Genomic DNA, 21,685 nt, shown 5'->3' with positions numbered 1-21,685 from the left:
GCTACAGTGTTGGTTGTTTTAAGTATAGTTTCACTAACATCTGTTATTTGTGGCTGTGTTACTGTTTTGTAATGTTTCAGTTTTGTGGCTGTTGAGAGGCATTTTTTGTTATACATGTTCTTTGGAAAATGATGTGTCTTAATCAGTTTGTTTCTTCTACTCTCCCATGATGTTTTTTCATTGAGGTTGCGTGCTATTATTTTTCCCAAGTATTTAAACATTTCAACAATTTTTGTGTCATATTGTCCAGTTCTAATTTTGTTTGCCAATGGCAGTTCCATTAGCATTATTTCTGTTTTTTCAAAAGATATTTTAAGGCCAATACTCTGGGCTATTTCCTGCAATGATTGTATTTGTTGTTTGTTTTCTTGAATGTTGTTGGCGAGGAGAGAGAGGACATCAGCAAGTCCTAAACAGTTCAACTTTGTCATCTTTTTGTGTTCCAACCTTAATGCTCTTTGAATTGCCCTTAATTGCTTTGAATTCCCTCATTATGTATTCAAACGTATAATTAAAAAGAATGGGTGACAGGCCGTCTCCCTGCCTTAAACCAGTTTTTACCAAGAATGATTCAGAAAGTCCCCCTCTCAACTTAATTTTCGAATTTGTATTTGTTAAAGTAAGTTCTATCAGTTTAATTAATTTTGGATGGTTTCCAGAATTTCTCAAAATTTTTAACAGTGAGGGTATATGTATAGAATCATATGCTTTCTTAAAATCTACAAGATTGAGAGAGGTTTGTTTTGTTTGCAGTAATAAGCTGTGATTAATTTCAGAGTAATTATTTGCTTGGCACAGCTTCTTCAAAGTCTGGAGCCTCCTTGGTATTCCCCCAATTCGTTATCCAGTTGTTCTTTGAACCTACTGTGTAAAATCTTGGAACAAAATCTTGTAGGTGCAGTCCAAGAGCAAGATTCCTCTGTAGTTGTCTGGATGTGTTTTGTGTCCTTTCTTATAAAGTGGGTTAATTATAGCTCTGACCCATTCTTGTGGGAATTTTTCTGTTGCTCAAATTTTTTTGTAAAATAATATCTAAGGATGTCTGAGTTGTTTTACTAGCATGCTTCCACATTTCTGCAAACACTTGATTTTCTCAACATGCTTTGTAGTTTTGCATTTCTTTAAGTGCAATTTCTATGTCTTGTACTGTAGGTGGGTTTACATTTTCTGGTTTGGTTTTTACAAGGGGTGTTTGTGTCTATTGTTAAAAGCTTTTCAGGTTCATCACAGTTCAAGAGCTTGTTGAATGTCTCTGCAATGATTTCTGCGTTTTCCTTGTTATTATTGTTATAACTTCAAGTTGAACAAATATATTTCAAGGAAGACGCAATACATGAAAGTCACAGATCAAATAAATAGAGTAAGACATGTGTACACTTTAACAGTCAAATCGTAACTGAGTCCGAGTCTAGCGACCGCTGTCTGGCTGGCCGCTTAGGTGGCGCTGCTGCTGCATGGCTGGCAGACAGTGCTGCATGTAGAGGATGCGCGTAACTGCGCGGCGGCACTTTGATAGATCGGCAAGTCACAACAATTATGGGCTATTCTTCCATCTTTATTTCTCAGTGTGGGAGGGTTGTAATTGTTTATCAAAGGCATTCAAATAATCTCTGGGGAATTGTTTTTGTAGTAGTTTTTTTCAGTGGATCTCAGTAGATCCTTTAGATATTCCCGCTTTGTTTTTCTGATAATTTGAGAGAATTTTTTTCTGATGTTTTTGATGTTAGCTGCATTTTCTTCTGTTTTGTGAGATCGATATTTTGTCCAAACTGAATGCCTTTCATCTTGAATTTCATCACATTCCATAGGTGATCATGGATGTTTTTTTAACATTGATTTACTGGGCCGGTTCTTCTGCATTTTGTTTTTAAACGGGTATTAGTTCCTCAAGCTTTGTCTGTTGCTATTTTATTTTGCGTGTTTTTCCAATATTTGTCATTTTTTATTGAATTTGTGGGTCATATTTTCTTTTATCTCCAATTGTTCTCTGTATTTTTTTTTTCCTTAATAGGGTCATATTGATTTTGATTTTCACCAAATAATGATCTAAACCTGTGTCTGTTCCTCTCAGTACTTTTACATTTCGAATTTTTTATGAAAGCATTTGTCCATGCAGATATCTTTGGCAAATTTCAACGAGTCTTTGTCCATTTATGTTACTTTGTTTATGTGGAGCCCATTTTCCAGTTGTGTATCTCTACTTCTTTTCCTTTCCCAGCTGGACGTTAAAATACCCTGTTAAGACCCTTACACTGTTTTTATTGACTTGATTTATTGTCTGATCCAAACTCCCAGAATTTTCCTACTTCTACCATAGTTCTTGTTAGAAATTTTTTCTCGTTGATATGGGTATGGTCATTTATGATAGTATAGACCTTGTTTGTCATTTTCGGAGTTAAAGTTGTGATTCGTGGAGAAATAACTTCAAAATCAGTTATTGAACATATTGTTTAAAAAATTTACTATAAATCCTGTTCCAGGTTTTGGGCACTATTTCATAGCTCTTTGTCCTTGTTTTCCATTGGAAATTCCATAACCATGAAATACAAATGAATCTTTTGTTCTATTTCTCATTTCTTGGAGTCCTGCTATTGTGATGTTTTGCCTGTCCAATTCGTTTGTGAAGTTTTTGTGCTTTCCAGTTTTCAGTAAAGATTTTATGTTATGTGTTGCAATGTAGTTAACATATTTGTGTTTTATCATGGAATTATGTACTTGATGAGAGTTGGGTGATTTCAAATGCTCTGATACATTCGAGTCTTCTAGTTGGCTACTCACCGAATCTGATGTAGCCTTCTCTTTCCCTACTGGATTGGACTGTGGAAATTTTTCTGTAAAAGACCTTTCCATATTTGACTGGCAGAGGCTATCAATCTCGAGTGGAGCAAGCTCCATGTTACAACTATGATTGTTAGCCACAGAGGATATTAATCATCCACCACTAACAGACACTGGAACAATCGTGCCCTTGGTACTAGTTTTGGTCCACTCCAGATATTTTATTTCCCTGGTACCCACTATATCTGGTGAGTATCCTCCCTATCTGTCACCTGGGGAGGTGCTCGGTGGGAGACTAGCAACTATCCTGAGTACTTTGGATGTACTGAATCAAATTGGTGAGAACGGGAAATTTTGGCACAACTTAACTAAAAGAAGGATACATCAACGAATAGTTAGTTTGGTTAGTGTGGGATAAAAATTGTAGAGTGAGACTCAACATTTGACTGCAGTATGTAGGTTCAGTTGGAGAAAGGTAGCAGTAATTATGCAGAGTTGATGAGACTTGCACAGTATAGGTTAGCGTAGACAGCTGTATCAAACCAGGTTAGTGTTTGATCTGAAGCATTAGATTGTCATCCCACTCATAAGGATTTAGTGAGAAAAAAATATCTTCTGTGTTGCTTGCTTTGTGCAGGATGATAGAAATGTGATAATCCTCTTCATTACATATAGTTGAAACATTTTTTTGTAAATGGTGTGTCTTTGTGGCAGTCAAGTGTATTTTTTCCTCCTCTCACTGATATGGTGAAAGTAACAAATTGCCTGGAAAGTTACAGATCAAGTTTTAAGAAGTTGTAGTTGAGTCGAGTTTACTGAAAGCTGTTGCATTACATATGATTAAGTCGTTGCTTCTACTTATCTAGAAGATTTTGAAAACACAAAATTGAAAATCTGTGAATTTAATGTAACTGGAATGAGATTGTTGCAAGTAATTAACTGACTCTTGATTGAGACACAAATACAAGAAAAATGTGAATTTGTTTGCAATATTTTCTGCTCTGATTTCCCCCCCCCCCCTCCCCCCCTCCCTCTCGTGATCAGTTGCTTTAGTTTCAGAAGTGGTACCATTTAATCTTTCATTGTTTCCTCTTAAAGTGTAATGTAATGACTCCATTGCTGTAGATACAGTTATAAAAGGTTTGATATGACTAAAATTCTCTCTTTTTACTCATTCCTTTTAGAACTGTGATGAGAAGGTGAGAAAGTTCTAAGCTATGTACAACAATATGGAAGGTAAATAATATAGAACACAAGAACATTGAAAAAATAATAAATTATATTTTTAACCTCTCCCCCTTTTTCTGTTAAGCAAAGGGACATTTTGTGATAGACACTGAATATTTTTGCAAATTTTCTTCCACCTATGCTAAGAGATTTACTGTAAATTAACGAAACTAACAATGTTGTGTTGCAGCAAATATATTGCAGACATTAAGAAGTAATGGTAATGTCTTGATTGCTGTGGACACTGCTGGAAGAGTTCTGGAATTGGCACACATGTTGGACCAACTTTGGCGTAATAAAGACTCAGGTCTTATAGCTTATTCATTAGCATTGCTCAACAATGTCAGCTACAATGTTGTAGAATTTGCAAAATCACAGGTAATATTTTTAACAATACTATCAACACTAACAACTGTATATTAACATTTCATTCATGTTGTTATCAATAAAATGTGTGATTTTATTACATTACTTATTACTTTTTTCTTTCTTAAAAAGAATAAAAAACCCTTAAAGATTGTGCAGCAGGATTACTTTTGGGCAAAACTGTCTATACATCTCTGATCAATATATTGTTTTAATTATGGTCATAGTAAGAGAGAACTTCCGAGTTTCTTTTAACTTTGTATTTATATAGTTCCAACATTTTGTTGGTGAAGGACCAGAAACTTAGATTTGATAATTCTTTGTTCAAGTTCCTGTCAAAGTTGCATGTAATTTATGCTGGTGAATATTTTCAAACTCAGCTGTTCATTTGCAAACCAGACCTACAGTATATTGATGTATTAAAAAACATTTAATGAAAATAACATTAACATAATATAATGTGCATCGTTTGTAATAGTGCAGTTGGCTATTTTTTTTAAATTTTTAACATACCTGCACTAAAAGTGCTTATCAAAGCAAAATTACACTGACATATGTGGGTAATGTTCACTTGACACACAGTCATACAGCAGATATGGAGTGATTTTATTACATGCGTGATACAGTCAGCAGATGAAATTGCACTGAATGCCTGTACAACAAACAAGTTTACAGTTTAATGATAGTGTTGAAATTGTAGCAATTCTAGATTTACTTCTGGAGGAGGTTGAGCAGATACTACAACATGCAGAAAATATTAGATCACATTACTGAAACTTGAAAAAGATGAGTACTGAGTGTGGAAATAATCCAGGTTCACAGAAATGCCAGTAGGTCAGTGTTATAGTTGCTGACAGTAAAACTTATCAGTGATTCAATTGAAAATGATAGTCATAACTCAGTGTACTAATGACCAATAACTTTGATAGACAGTCTGACTTCTAATAAAACTCGCAGTGCTGAATCTGAAATAGGAGGATGCTGTCATTGTTAACAATAATTAATGAGTCGGCTGAGCATTGCTGCACTCTCGCATAAGCAAGCATCCAGCAGTGGTGGTGTATGGAATCTCTTGAGGATGTGTCTACTCCGATATCTACCATTTGTTGCTGTGTCAGGTAGTGACTGTCCTCACTTGTGGTTTTGTCATGAGTTATAAACTTTCTTCAGAAGATGCCACACTAATATATGGCAGATGATTTTAATATCACAACACATGAATATTGAATTGTAAGGTCTCTTAAAGTTGTGTGGTCAGCTAATGGGCTTAATAATATGTTGCTGCAACTTGTAGAGCGGCAGATTCTCCTCAGAATCGTCAAGGAAAGAAATATATGGAAAACACTAACAATAAGGGACAGATGATAGGATATTTGTTTTGAGTACATAAATTGCAATTGCTATTCTGAGATGAAAAGGTTGACATAGGAGAAGAATTTGTGGCAGGCCACATCAAACCAGTCAGACGACTAATGACCAAAAAATAAATAAATGAATTTGCGTAGTTCACAGTGCAGTATAATATTCTCAACAATCATAGCTGCTATGGTGACAGATGATTTGAATTTTTGGTTTTCATAATAAAATTTGATATCCGGTTTCACTTTTCCATTAAGTTGTATACTTATCATATAGTGGGTAAATTTCATGAGTTATTATTTTATGGTTCATTTGTTGTATTAAAACTGTCAAAGATGATTTTATTCAGGGAACTATAGTGAGGGTATTCTATTTAAGCTTATTAAACATACATCTACAGTGTTTTATTTTCTTTGACCCAAAGCAGTTTTTTTTTGGTGAGCCATTTAGGCCAGATTGAAATTGAAGTAACTATTGTTGATTTTCCAAGTGCTCAGTCCTACTATCCATCCTTGTAAACGATGTTGGCTGCAGGCTCATTATCTGTACTTATAATGCTTTTATCACTGCAATTGATAGCACATTTAAAGAAATATCTGCCTACCATGTTGTTGCCCCAAAGAAGAAAGAGGACAGTGGTCTGTGGTTTTTGAAATAATAAAGAATATCATCTAAAAGCTATTTGACACCACTTCATTGTCACTCCAAAAAATACTGACCTCTGAATAAATAGGTTTTTCCCCCCTAGATAACTCAGGTGCCATTGTTTCCTTCTGTTTGATGGCTCACAGTTGAGAGTGTCTAAAAATGTTCTGACACATTAAAACAAAAATTATATTAAATTTTCCAGAAGTTAATAGATATTTCCACCTTCTAATTAATCATGATACTTTGAAATAGTTCTTTGTCACCAGAATCATTTATTTTGAAGCCTCGTTTTCGCATTTAAACATTTCACAGAAAATAAATGTTATTTTCATTTTCGTGCCATCTGCAAAACACGTTTGGGTTGAAAAGGCAAGAATAACATTTTGTGTTCTGCAGAACACAGAGTTGTAGAAACCAATTCATAATTAGCATTGAAGTCTATTGCAAAGGAGTCCGTAAATAAAAGTTGTCAAGCTTTTGATGATAGCCCCATCATTGTCACCAGGAGCGAATTCTGACTGCTGTGAAACACAATGTTCTCACTTTTGTGTGGAGAAGAGAACATCTGATTGACAAGCTCACATTATCTTGTTGGCATGGAAATACTGATTTTGAAGTGAGGCCCTCAGATTATATTTGTGTTATGCAGCATCTCTTGCAATGCCACCACTCATATTTACAGATACACTAGGTAAAGTATTCATTTTTTATATTTCTTTATCAAGCACACATTTACATAAATTGCTATTTGTGTAACTGAAGTTTTTTAAAGATGTCACACAGCCAATTTTGGCAGTTTCCATAATCAAGAGTCCCAGTAATGTTAAGCATGAGCCACTATCTTCATCTATTCAAACATTATCTAGTGTTTATTCATTACACTGTGCTCTGTCACCACTGATTTTTTTCTAAGTTTGTGTATATGAGGTGGCGTGGATATTCAGTGTAACTATTAACAGTAGTTTGTGCAGACCTCCACAAGTAACTGCTACCACACTCACATGGAATATTATAAATCCCTGAGACATGTTGCAATTATATGTCACTTGGAATATCAAGTTTGCGGTTGTGATTTTCTGAAGTAAGTTGTTGTAATGATTAGCAATATTGTGTGGGCCAAGATGGAGGCAACCTAATTGTGAGGTGCCGTTATGCTGATATGTATGTGTAAATCACTAATGTCCAACTTTCCCTCCAGTGATCATGGTTTTGTGAACTGAAACTTGTAGAAGAATACAGTTGTGTTGGTACAACTGGTGGTTTACAATGCATTATTCAACTACTTGACAGATGTAGGGTTTTACTTCAAGAAAATTGTAAAATACCATGTTCCATGAGAGCATACATGTACGACATTTTGCTAATTTCATTGCACTTACTACAGTAAAACCCCATTCTAACAAATCCCTGGGCACTGAACAAATTTTTCCTTACATAAATATTTTCATTCAGTAAGGATTTAGCTCCAGTATGTTAATGAAGTCCGCAGCTTGCGGTCTCACGGTAGCGTTCTTGCGTCATGATCACGGGGTCCCGGGTTTGATTCCCAGCGGGGTCAGGGATTTTCACCTGTCTTGAGATGTCTAGGTGATGTTGTGTTGCCTTCATCATCGTCATTCATCCCCATTACAGTCAGAGGAAGGCAACAGCAAACCACCTCCATTGGGACCTTGACTAGTATGGCAGTGCGGATCTCCTGCATCGTTCCCCTATGCTCTGTCAAGAGGCATGGGACTTCATCATCATGTTAATGAAATGACCCAAAAAAAACTGGGGATTTTTAGGGCTTATTTTTTCACTTTCTTCATTAGGCTATACTTAATCACAAACGCACATAACTTGAACGTAGATAATCCTGAAATATATATTAATTCCACACATTAATTCAGTAAGCATTTATTTTAAGATCGCATTTAAAATCATCAACTGGTGTCTCAATTTAAAGGCAACATACAAAAGAAAGAAGAAATTGTTTACATTAAAATGTTATTTCATTCAACTAGTGATATAGATAAGCACGATTATTCAAAAAGGAACAACCCGTAAACATTATCGTTTATTTCGTGAGAAAAGTAATTGAGATGTGTAGTTTGCTTTTTCGTGGTCAGCATAACATGCTAATAAGAGCTGTTGCTCTGGTTGGTCGATATTGGCGAGAACCATCTCATCTACTCTGGGTGAGGAAAAATAGTTTAACAGCTGCAACAAATCATAGTGCATAAGAATCACCCTCCTCCTCCTCCTCCTACTCCTACTCCTACTCATCATCATCGTCATCATTATCATCATCCTCACAAACCTTTGTCCAGCTCTGCTTGATTCTTTACAAAAGCATCACACAATCACTTACAGCTACCTAGTGTGCAGAAGTCTGAATGTCGTTATAACAACAGTCTTGAAATCTCAAACTTGCTGCAATATGTGTAATACCATGAAGGGTAATAATAATAATAATAATTTTCATCTTCTTCTTCTTCTTCTTCTTCTTCTTCTTCTTCTTCTTTTACAGCAGCTGATACTGACCCACTGCCAATAAGGTTCAACACAGCCTGCAACGAACATTTGCATAGGTTTCTAAATATTCATTCTCGTTATGCTCTTTCTGTAAAAAATGAATCTGGCCTCTACACAAGAGCCATTCTGTATTCAGCTTCCACAGGGTGAATTATGTCCAAGTCTCAAGGCTACAGGAGACTTATCTGAAAAAGAAACGATAAAACATTCTTGTTAGCTTTGGTTATGTGAGGCATCTGTTAGTAATGAGAATAATCTTTCTTTCTGCTGCACCCATCTCAGCTAATGATGTTGTAGGTACACAGTAATGTTTTTATGTTTTTAAATCCAAATTAGTTTAAAATTTTCCGCTAATTAATGGCAGCAACTTATCACTGCTGTCACATTTAACACACAGCAGGGCAGTCATTCTTTCTGTGCTTTCATTTGCCCCCATGACATTTTCCCCACTGAACTGAATTGCCCTATGTTTTTGAGAGAATTAAATTATGTTAGCTCCCAGTTTCATCACTCCACTTAAATTTTGGTAAGAGGGAGTGAGAAGTTATCCTGCCAGTCATTTGATGTGCTAAAATATACAGTCCCAAGCTTTGAGACGATTTTTTTGAATCTTCTTTCATAATAAATTTCCACCCTGGGAGTGTTTGCACTTCACAAGTCATAAAACCGTTTTATTAGTAAGATAATTGTTTCTAAATCCTTAAGGGGCCTGCACACCTTCAGTCTATCTGCATAGCTTAACATGTGTGATGTCGGGAGTGATCGATAACACTGGTCAACACTCATTTTCTTGCCAAGGATATTTGAGTGGCTTTAGGATGGGTTAGTGGTGCTGAGGACGAATATAGCAACCATTTATGCAGTTTGGCTCTAGTTTTTGAGATAATGCATGATTTATTCAAAAAATTAGAAAAAATTGCTAATACTGAACTCGAGCGCTACAAACTACAATGAAAAAAGAAAATAATCTTTATAAATAGCTTCTATGAAAACCTGATAGGCATTTGTCCACGTATAAAACATAATTGAAAAGTTTCTCTATAAGTATATCATTTTCCGTCCATGACGAACCGCTTCCTGCACGCTTTCCTTTTATAGGCCTCTTCAGAACAGTCACGTTGCAGATTCCAGCAATAATCTGCCATCATATGCCTGTCCCATCTTCCTTTATATCTTTCCTCTATTCCTTTCATATCTTGATGGAACCGCTCTCCTTGTTCCTCACTGAAATCACCTAGATTACGAGGAAATCGATCCAAGTGGCTGTGAAGGAAGTGCAATTTTATGCTCATGTTAGCTCCTAAGTTTTGAAAGTTAGTGAGCATGTTTTTGACCAGTTCCTCGTAATTGGGAGCTTTATGATTGCCCAAAAAACATTTTACAACAGCGACAAAACTGTTCCAGGCCGATGCTTCAGTGACAGTCATGACACTTGTAAAATTGGTATCGTTGATGAGCCTGCGAATTTGAGGACCATCAAATATTCCTGCCTTAAGTTTTTCACTACTGAGTCCAGGGAACGTATTGCAGATGTATGTGAAGCAATTACCATTTCTGTCTAAAGCTTTGGTGAATTGCTTCATTAGTCCTAACTTAATATGTAATGGTGGAAGAACAATCTTGTCCCTACTAACCAGAGGTTCATTAATGATGTTTGCTTCACCAACAGCCATATGTTCCCTTGGAGGCCATGTTTTCTGCTTCCAATGTTCGTGCTTTGCCCTACTATCCCACATGCATATAAAACATGCGTGCTTTGTGTATCCACTTTGTTGTCCAAGCAAGAAGTTCACCATTTTCAAATCAACACAAATCAACCACTGGTGCTGCATATACTGAATTTTCTGCAGAACCATCTTGATGTTAGCATATGCTTCACAAAGTTTTGTTGAGTGGGCAGTTGGAATAGATGCGTAACGATTGCCATTGTGTAGGAGAACACATTTTAAACTTCTAGTGGAACTGTCTATGAAGGAGACGCCAGTCCTCTGGTCTATATTCCGGCAGCCCCAATTCAAGTAAAAGTCCAGGTATATTGCTGCAATACACTATAACCTCTTCTTGGTTGAAGTATGGAAGAAGGTTTTCTTCTCTCGTCCGGTAAGCTGTTATTTTAACACTTGAATGAAGACAGTTCTTTTCCTTAAGCCTGGATGCTAAGAGTTCTGATGCTTGCTTTGAAAGATTGAGTTCTCGTATCAAGTCACTGAGTTCCTTCTGGTCGAACTGCTGGGGTTGTGTCTCACGTCCTTCGTATTCCGAACCACTACTTGTACATTCCTTGCCGTGCACATCGTCATCTGATGATGTTAGCGTGGGTAATGTTGTGAAGGTTGGTACAGGAACATCGTTGCTGTGCACCACCGGTCTTCTTGCTGACTCCAAATCGGGATATTCCCACTTTCGTTTTTTGAACCTATTAAAACCTTTCACATTAACATTGCAAAAATAGCAATCATCTGTATGGTTCTTCTGCTCTCGCCATACCATAGGCACTCCGAAGTTTAAGCTTTTCCTTTTTCGTTTTGTCCACTGCCGTAAGCACTCCACACAGCATTTACAAACTTTATGGGGTGCCCACGCCTTGTCTTGATCTCCAAGTTTAATTCCGAAATATGCCAGATACGCTTCCTTCACAAAAGGAGTGATATTCTTCCTGTTCTTTTGAAGAACGTATTCACCACAAATGTAGCAGAACTCATCTGGATGGTTCACGCAAAGACGGCGTGAAGAACTCATGTTTTCCTAAAACAAAATTGCACAAATACTACATATTATGCAGAACTTTCTTGTATTTGCATGTCAATCACATCCAACAAACATCATTAATTGTTTTGTGTGAAATGAATACTCACCTCTTATTTGCTACGTCACGATGAAAAGGTTCTATCTCCTTGAAGCTGCACTGCACATGTGTGTGACTTTCGACCATCGCCATTTTTCTTGTTTACACTGAACGCTACCTATCGGCTGTTGCGGGGATTACCTCGGCCAACAAATGAATGTCGAGTACCGCCGAATTCAAATCTGCACAACCCTCAATATCTTCAACACACGCACCGCACAACAGGACTGAACACATGCTGACAGTATGATGTTTGCATGATGTAATCCTCAACCACACAGATGCACTCCCTGAGCACAATTGTTTAATAAAGATAGTACAATATCAGTAATTAAAAAACAGGTAGCAAATACATTACACCATATATGGACCCTGCAGTCGATATTATCCACATGAAACTCTCATTTCCACAAATAACCTATATCTCAAAAACCAGAGCCAATTTGGAAAAAGTACAAATATACTCGGAATGAGTATCATAACAATATCCCATTTTCGTTCAAACTTCCCTGGCAACGAAAAAAAAAATTTATTTTGTAGAGCTGTGTAATCTAACAAATGCTGCATATTTCAGACAGGCTGTCTGCCTGTGCAAGAAACTTGTCTTTAGCAATGATGCACAGTGAAATTCCCTCCAGTAAATGTAGTTTTCCAAGTCTTGTCATTGAATGTCACCTGAACCTGTTGCTGTCATTACCTTCATGAAGAAAGAAAAATATGTGATTTTGCATTTATTGAAAGATTTGGGAATTACCCTAAACATTGTGATATACACGTTTCACATTCCAACTGTGTGAAAAAAAGCTACAATCTATTATTTTCAATACAAAAACTGAAACTTTCTGGAACCTAGTGTGACTCGAGATGATGTAAAAAATGTAAAGAACTTTCAATCTGCTTTTCTGAAAGAACTAGAGAACCAATACATCTGCAACCACACAACAAAAAGTGCAGCTGTCCTTTGCTGTTCCTCATAATCACTTTATCGACATGAAATTTCCACGGAACAGCGGAATTGAGAGAAATGGCAGAAAATGGGATGTAAACTACACACCTTGAGTTCAGCTAATGGTACAGATTTTTATTTTAATGGATAACTGTGCAGTTACACTGAAGGTGTGTGGGCACCTCTAAATGATGAAACATAAATGTTATTCATTTTTAATGTAAAAGAGCCATGAGCTTTAGCTTTCAGGAATGCCTGCTTTTCTTTCAGTATATATCGCACATACATTTGTTTTCTATGTCAATGAGTTTAATATTCCCGTTGTCTTCATCGTCGAGAGTAATTTTTAGGCTTCTGCTGAATCTTAAGCTTTCTTATTTTGATAGCTATAAATACACAAAACTTGCAAAGTGTAGAATTCAGTATTGTTTGCATGCTAAGAGCTAATAGGAATGTTTTCTGTAAAGCCAGATGACATGACAGATATGTGAAAAATGGCTGTCATTCGAAATTATCAACCAAAGATTATGGCAAACATATTTGCAATAACAATTAATTTTAAATTATTGATGTTTTCTCTAGCAGCAGTCTGAAGCAACGTTTTCAAAAATGTTAAGAGTTGTCACATAAATAAGTTTCAGTTTGCAAGCTTTAATATTTATTCCTTAAATGAGGGCTTTCTTTTAAGTCATGTCCATTATAGCTAAATTTCAGTGACATTGAACTTATGGCAATTTCACAGGAATTGACAGAAAAGCGTGAATTCCTTAAAATAGAATTCATTAATACAGGGTTTTACTTTAGTGCATACAAAGACTTGCGACTTTCTTCAACATTTCCGTTATTCTCCATCCTTCATTTGTTGCTGTTTCGGTTTGATCACCAGTAATTTGTTTCTATTTTTGGCTTTTTTGGCAAAAATATTTTTACAAGTTTTCTGAAGTATCTTTAAAAATAGTAGTATTTATGACAATTCCAATAAAATGTTTTCTTCATGGACTGTACCCTTTAGTTTGGATATTATTCTCATATCAATGATACAGTAAGTTGTTTTGATTCCAAAAAAATAGGTAAGTAGTATCATTTTTGTATCATAATCTAGTTAGAATGAGTAACTTGTAGTTTGTTTGCAAAGAATACGTCTCAGCAACTTTCTGATAAGTGTTACCTAGATATCACATGCGTCGTACAGTGTACTAACCCAACCATTGAAACAAATGGACCAAACAATATTTTTCTCATTCCGTAACTGTGACATTCATATTTTAATGATTTTGGGAAGATAGGGAATTGTTTATTTATGTCCATGTTTCACGTAATGATAAAGATTTTGACCCATTTTACTTTGTAGATCTCCACTGTGGAGATTGCACTTTTTGTTTGATGTGTTGGAGTGTAAACTACTGCACAAAGATTGTGTTGCCGCATGGGGTAGCTGCGCAATCTGAGGCGCCTTTTCACGGTCCATGCGGCGTCCCCCATCGAAGGTTTAAGTCCTCCCTCGGGGGTGTGTGTGTGTGTGTGTGTGTGTGTGTGTGTGTGTGTGTTTTTTGTCCTTAGCGTAAGTTAGTTTAAGTTGTATTAAGTAGTGTGTAAGCTTAGGGACCGAAGATCTCAGCAGTTTGGTCCCACAAATTTCCAAAAAAATTTCAAAGATTGTGTTGAAATAACATTACTGCTCATTTTCAGTGGTATTTTTTTAAATTACTTGTAATCTTATGTTGTTGGCTTTCAGATTGAGTGGATGAGTGACAAATTAATGCGAACTTTTGAAGGAGCAAGGAATAATCCTTTTCAGTTTAAGCATCTACAGTTATGTCACAGCATAGCTGAACTCAGTCGAGTACCAAGTCCAAAGGTAAGGAAGTATCAGTTAACTTCGTATAACAAACTTCTCTGTTACTATATTTGACTGAGTAATTCTCATTGTGTAATTTATTAGGTATACAATTTTGTTAAACATTTGTTTGATTTTCTTGATCAAAACCTCAAAAAATTTAAATGTACAGTAAAACCCCCTTTGTACTTTGTACTTAAAATGAGGGAAATGTTGAAACTCAGAATTGTTAGTGATGAGAAAGCATTGTGTTGAGAGAATAGGACTTTTGGCGGGATTGACAAAAAGCATCATTAAAAGCAGGAAAACATTAAATGTGGGGATTTAAGAACAGGGTTTTACTGTATGTGACAAGGCATCCTCATTTATCACCAAAGACTTTTGTTGACATTTGCTTCAACTATGCTACAATAACATTGTATATCATGTAGAATCAGTTGTGTATTTTTGTTTAATACATGGATATGTATATTATACAGTTTTAATTCTGTATACCTTCTTGTATCAAAAATATTAGTAGAAACAGTGTTTTAAATATTGCTTAATTAATTATGCCTATTTGTAGGTGCATCTGTGATGTGTTTATAAATTAAGAACAGGTCACACAGTGTGGAAAGAGATTATCAGTGGCAGAAACCTTTTAATGTACCAGAAAAATGTGAATGAGTTGTGCATACAATGTACAGGGCTATTACAAATGATTGAAGCTGTTTCATAAATTCACTGTAGCTCCATTCATTGACATATGGTCACGGCACACTACAGATACGTAGAAAAACTCATAAAGTTTTGTTCGGCTGAAGCCGCACTTCAGGTTTCTGCCGCCAGAGCGCTCGAGAGCGCAGTGAGACAAAATGGCGACAGGAGCCGAGAAAGCGTATGTCGTGCTTGAAATGCACTCACATCAGTCAGTCATAACAGTGCAACGACACTTCAGAACGAAGTTCAACAAAGATCCACCAACTGCTAACTCCATTCGGGGATGATATGCGCAGTTTAAAGCTTCTGGATGCCTCTGTAAGGGGAAATCAACGGGTCGGCCTGCAGTGAGCGAAGAAACGGTTGAACGCGTGCGGGCAAGTTTCACGCGTAGCCCGCGGAAGTCGTTGAATAAAGCAAGCAGGGAGCTAAACGTACCACAGCCGACGGTTTGGAAAATCTTACGGAAAAGGCTAAAGCAGAAGCCTTACCGTTTACAATTGCTACAAGCCCTGACACCCGATGACAAAGTCAAACGCTTTGAATTTTCGGCGCGGTTGCAACAGCTCATGGAAGAGGATGCGTTCAGTGCGAAACTTGTTTTCAGTGATGAAGCAACGTTTTTTTCTTAATGGTGAAGTGAACAGACACAATGTGCGAATCTGGGCGGTAGAGAATCCTCACGCATGCGTGCAGCAAATTCGCAATTCACCAAAAGTTAACGTGTTTTGTGCAATCTCACAGTTTAAAGTTTACGGCCCCTTCTTCTTCTGCGTAAAAAACGTTACAGGACACGTGTATCTGGACATGCTGGAAAATTGGCTCATGCCACAACTGGAGACCAACAGTGCCGACTTCATCTTTCAACAGGATGGTGCTCCACCTCACTTCCATCATGATGTTCGGCATTTCTTAAACAGATCGATCGTGGTGGAGATCATGATCAGCAATTCATGTCATGGCCTCCACGCTCTCCCAACTTAACCCCATGCGATTTCTTTCTGTGGGGTTATGTGAAAGATTCAGTGTTTAAACCTCCTCTACCAAGAAACGTGCCAGAACTGCGAGCTCACATCAATGATGCTTTCGAACTCATTGATGGGGACATGCTGCGCCGAGTGTGGGAGGAACTTGATTATCGGCTTGATGTCTGCCGAATCACTAAAGGGGCACATATCGAACATTTGTGAATGCCTAAAAAAACTTTTTGAGTTTTTGTATGTGTGTGCAAAGCACTGTGAAAATATCTCAAATAATAAAGTTATTGTAGAGCTGTGAAATGGCTTCAATCATTTGTAATAACCCTGTATTTACCTTAATATGTAATATGACCCTCTCCTTTTTAAGAGTATCCGTGAGAAAAAATTTTTAACATATTCTGACTAATCAAAATTTCAAACTGTTCTACTGACGTAAAGTATCTGCCAAAATTTTAATGTTAAACCAATTCGTAACTTATGCCATTTATTGATTGTCTGCATTTTAATAATGCTAGGAGAAATAAAACAAACAAAAAGAAATGGTTTACATTAATTTTCAGACTGTTTACTTTTCCATCTCTTTTGCTTACTAACCCCGTAGTGTCACTATTTTTAATTATTGTCATTATAATAGCACAGCTGTGATTTTTGTATCGTCATTGTCACAAATATTTGGCTGTTTGTTCCGACTATGTTGCTATGTATGAAGTTGTCCTTACCGTGGGACCTGAGAAACAGGAAGAAATACATAATTTTGTGTTTTAGGTTAATAGAAACCACACAGGTCACACGATTGATCCCCATAGAGTGTTGATATCAAGATTGACACTGAAGTTGATAGCTGAAAAAACATGGAAAGCACATGATGTGACTGCAAGTAACATGGCCTAAAATTTGTACGAATGAACATGAACCTTTGGAGTCCCACCAACATGAAAAAATATGTAATTTTAAAATTTTTCACATAATTAACCTTTACTATCATAGTAAGCAATGAGTACAAAAAGAATTTGCAAAAAGTAAATAATCAGTTGTAAGGATTTGGTTCACTTTGGAACCACTGGGACATACAGTTTTCAACCACCCATCATTTCATCTGTTACATTTGAAGGCAAATTCACATTTTTCCAAGACAGAATCCCACATCCCAACTTGCATGAACTCATAATGCCTAAAAGAAATTGTAGTCTTATATAACAAGCAAAAATGTGCCTAAAACTTAATAAAATCTTGTGTCGTGTGATCCAGCGGTTTCATTTCAATAATACTCATAAAAGTAGTAGTGCAAACTCAAATTTATGTTACAATAACTTGGATATACTTACTTATAAGAAAAACACGTCAGAATCTTCTACAATCATGTAGCACAATCTCCGTGCTGACTGTTGCTTTGAATGCTATAACTGACTTCTACAATGACTACTTTTGCAGAATTACCTCAGTGTACCGCTAGAAGTCTCTGTTTTGCAGTAGCATTGGTGGTTTCATGTGAAAAAGACACAAAGACACAGATACTTAAAAATGGTGCTTTCACGCAGAAACTATAGAGCTCAAAGGGCTAAACTGCAAGACACATACAAATAGTCAAAGTCCAGAAAGCGAGGTAACAGTTGTATTTGAGAGTTGGCGAATGAGGCTTCTGTAATGAGATACAAACTCCCGATCACCTGTCAGGTTTGATATTTATTTCCTGTCAAATGCCAACAGGCATCCCCCTCCCCTCTTGTGCCACATTTACTGTAGAGGGCCAACAGTCACCCTCTCCCCCACCTATGTGACACACTTATTACTCTTGAAGTCATGCTACACAGGTAATATGTTTGCCACTCTTGGAGTTGGTCTCCACGTAATTTAAGTGGCAGGATATTATACATAACAAATCAGAAAATAATTTAAGTTTTGAATTACCTAAGTCCTCTCCCTTGTCTTCCTCCCTCCATTCTCTCTCTCTCTCTCTCTCTCTCTCTCTATCTATCTATCTATCTCCTTATCCCTTTCCCTATCACTGATCCCTGTCTCCTTCCCGCTCGACTTCCGTCCTCTCTTATTCAGTCCCTCCCTGAGCTCTTTTCTGAAATTGAGGTAGTAATAGCAAGAATTATGATGGATTTGGTTGGAGACAAAATTTATTACAAGAGGGCACAAAAATAAAATGTTCCACTTGGAAATCAAATGGAGAAGAAACTAGATTGTTTCTAAAATGTAGAGGACAGGCATGCAAAGTAAACAGGAGTTTATGTGATGCAAGATGAAGTAATGGCAAAAATTAAGCAAGTGAAAACTAAAACTAGTAAGCTATTTCTAGTTTGTTATCTATATCATATGTCAGTAAACTATTCATCATTTATCTACCAATTAATAGTTACTTTTCTCATTTTACTCTGATAAATTATAAGGGGTGATCAAAAACTTTCCATTCAAAGTCCTTACAGTCCAGAATTGGTATGTCAGTCAGGCAAAATCACCCTAAACATACAGATGTCTACCACTGTCTGCTCTTTAGCAGCCAAGAAAAGAGTGACAGCACAGTGGTCCTGTTTTTATGCATTAGAAAATAACATCGCCATAGTTCGTGCTCACACACACACACACACACACACACAAAACTGGAAAGACACAGATGCCACATTAATTCTTTTCATATATGTTAGTGCTTGTATACCTCTGTCAGAATCACAATGCATTGCATGTATGGTACAGCAGTGCCGTAAGATGGGAATTTTTTGATCGCCCTCTTTTATATTTTTCTGTTAGTTGCATGGGAAGACTGCTTGGTCATTGTATGATGATACAAAGAAAACTATATAAAATCTGTCAAATCAGATGCATGTCTCATTATTATGGAATTATGGTCACAATAATTTCTGTGGAATCTACCAAAATGGTGGACATTGTCTTTAATATATGATGGTTTTGTTATTTGCAGGTTGTTCTAGCCAGCTCTCCTGATATGGAATGTGGTTTCTCACGTGAACTTTTCTTGCAGTGGTGTTCTAATCCTCTTAACAGCATCATTTTGACCAATAGGTAAAATACTGTGCCTATTTTTAGAAATTTTTGTTAATTACACAGAAGTAGTGTTGCCCATAAGTAGATGAATAATTAAAGGAAAATGTCGAGCAACCAGGAAGTCGTATCTTACCTTTTTCCATTGTATTGCATAATTTGTAACTGCTTGAGCTGTCTGTGTTGTTTTGTTTGGTTTTATAAATTGGCTTCAGGAAGATTATGAATTACTATTAATATTGTAGCAAAAAACTAAATTCTAATTAGCATATATGGAACAAATCATTGCATTCATTTTTCTGTGGAGTATGTACTGGTAAAATTATCTTCAATTATTTAATTTATGACTAATAAATAGTGCTTTTATCTAAGCCTGTGCAATATACAGAGTGGCTTCTGGAGAATAAGAGGGGGGCCTCCAATATCAACAAGAATTTCTTTACAGCAGGTGGGCAGCAGTAGTGATAGGTTTACCCAGTTGATGATAACTCCGCTGTTATTGAAGCGACAATAAACATCGAGGTATCATTGAGCTCTTGTTAGGGAATCAGCTGCAGATACCATGTTGTCCTTCAACATTTATTGGGGAGTGTTGAGGCTACTTCATAACCATGACTGAAGTTCGCAAAACTATTGTTTCCTCTCAGTAAGAAAGTGATAGTCAATCGTGAATTTGTTTTTCATGGCACCTCAGTTGTCAAGCATTACTGCCTTCAAATACTAAAATCAACAGTGAGACACTGAAGGAAAAAAGCCTACTTTGTAGTGCTCAAAGGATTAACTCTTCCACCACGATAATTTTCTCTGTCGCATGGTATTGTTAGCCAGTTTTTACCAAAAAAACAAAATAATTATTTTGCACCAACAGCATATACAGTTTCTCCCCTCCCCTCTCAGTGCACGCCCCCTCCACTGCCCTCACTCTGTGTGTCTTGTTCCTGTTCCCTAGAATGAAAAAGGACTTAAGACAAGGAGGAGATGAAACGAAATTCACCAGATACAAATTACACAGTCAAAAGACATGATTATTAAAAATAAAAATTCACATCAATAGGGGGTAACATTGTGACAAGTATGGACAATTATTAAATTTTCACTGAATACAAAATGTGTACATGACAGATAAAAATATAAAAATCTGTCTGTGTTTCAAGCTGTAGGCCTTTGGGTATTTAGTGTGCACTTAAGCCGGTGTGGCCGAGCGGTTCTAGGCGCTTCAGTTTGGAACCACGCGACCGCTACGGTCGCAGGTTCGAATCCTGCTTCGGGCATGGATGTGTGTGATGTCCTTAGGTTAGTTAGGTTTAAGTAGTTCTAAGTTGTAGGGGACTGATGACCTCAGAAGTTAAGTCCCATAGTGCTCAGAGCCATTTGAACCATTTTTTGTGCACTTAAATCACTGTGCAGAACTCTGCACAGATTTTATTTCTCTGTATTTGCATTTATCAATTCATTCCCATAAATCAGTTTGTTTTCTAAAGCATTGCCTGTCTCCCCTGTTAAAACAGGTCAAATTGACTCTATAACAAACTATGGTATACAAAATTGTTGAGGCTTTCGTGGCCACTTGTTGACAAACTGCCTATTGGCTTCTGTCTCGGGTTCTTCGGTTCACAAAACTCTACACAAGTCAGTCGAAACATAAAGAGATGACAGTTTATGTTAAAGTTGAGAATATAATTAAAATATTGTTTACAATATGAAGGAAACTCAGTATTTCCAAAATATGAGGATCAATTAGAAAGCAATGCACCACTTTGTTTTCAACCAATAACAATGGTACTAATGTGAAAATTTCTCACTGTGTAGCAAGAAACTGTTAGCAACATTCACAAACATTTGTGTGCCGTTTATGGAGCATCTGCAGTTGACAGAAGTGCAGGCAGTCACTGGGCAAGAGGATGAGGCAATTACAAGAAGGTGATTCGGTATAGTTCCAAGATTAGCAGCTTTTGGTGAGGCCATCAACAACTGTCACACATGACAAGGTGCAGCTTGCTTATGTGCTCATTCACAAGAACTGATGCATAATAACTCTGCAAAGAAAGCATGGATGCTGTCATCCATGCTCGTGATTACTCAGAAGTGTGTACATGGTGAATTCTGAACTTTTTTACTGTGGGACACAAATCTCTGAAATAAAACTTTTCTTCTGAGTTGCTGCAACATTTTGAAGCTGAAGGGGAGGCCTCCTTTTCCCAGATTGTGGCAGCTGATGGAACTTGGGTTCAGCATTTTCAGCCTTAAACAAATTGACACTTGATAGAATAGTGTCATCCTCGCTCTCCATGCAACTGCTTCCACATTAAAGTCATGATAACTGTGTTTTGAGACTCTGAGGCTCTTATACTCGTTGATGTAATGCCAAGAGGGAACACCATTAATTCTGAAGCATACGTGAACACATTAACTAAACTCAAGAAGTGCTTCCAGCTACTTCTGTGTCATAACAACCCATCTGATTGTTTGATTCAACATGT

The 21,685-nt window shown here is 36.8% G+C and overlaps 1 protein-coding gene across 1 annotated transcript in view; it reads left to right on the top strand.

The window, feature by feature from the left end:
• Positions 1–21,685, top strand: part of LOC126198460 (probable cleavage and polyadenylation specificity factor subunit 2) — a 174,685-nt gene that overhangs the window by 55,456 nt on the left and 97,544 nt on the right. Inside the window, exons 6-8 of the mRNA XM_049934804.1 lie at positions 4,196–4,383; positions 14,419–14,541; positions 19,126–19,226. Coding sequence (XP_049790761.1) covers positions 4,196–4,383; positions 14,419–14,541; positions 19,126–19,226 — 412 coding nt within the window. The remainder of the gene's footprint in view (positions 1–4,195; positions 4,384–14,418; positions 14,542–19,125; positions 19,227–21,685) is intronic.

This window comes from Schistocerca nitens, chromosome 1 (assembly GCF_023898315.1).
Source record: "Schistocerca nitens isolate TAMUIC-IGC-003100 chromosome 1, iqSchNite1.1, whole genome shotgun sequence".
Classification (NCBI taxonomy): Eukaryota; Metazoa; Arthropoda; class Insecta; order Orthoptera; family Acrididae; genus Schistocerca; species Schistocerca nitens.
This window is presented reverse-complemented; position numbering and strand designations above follow the sequence as displayed.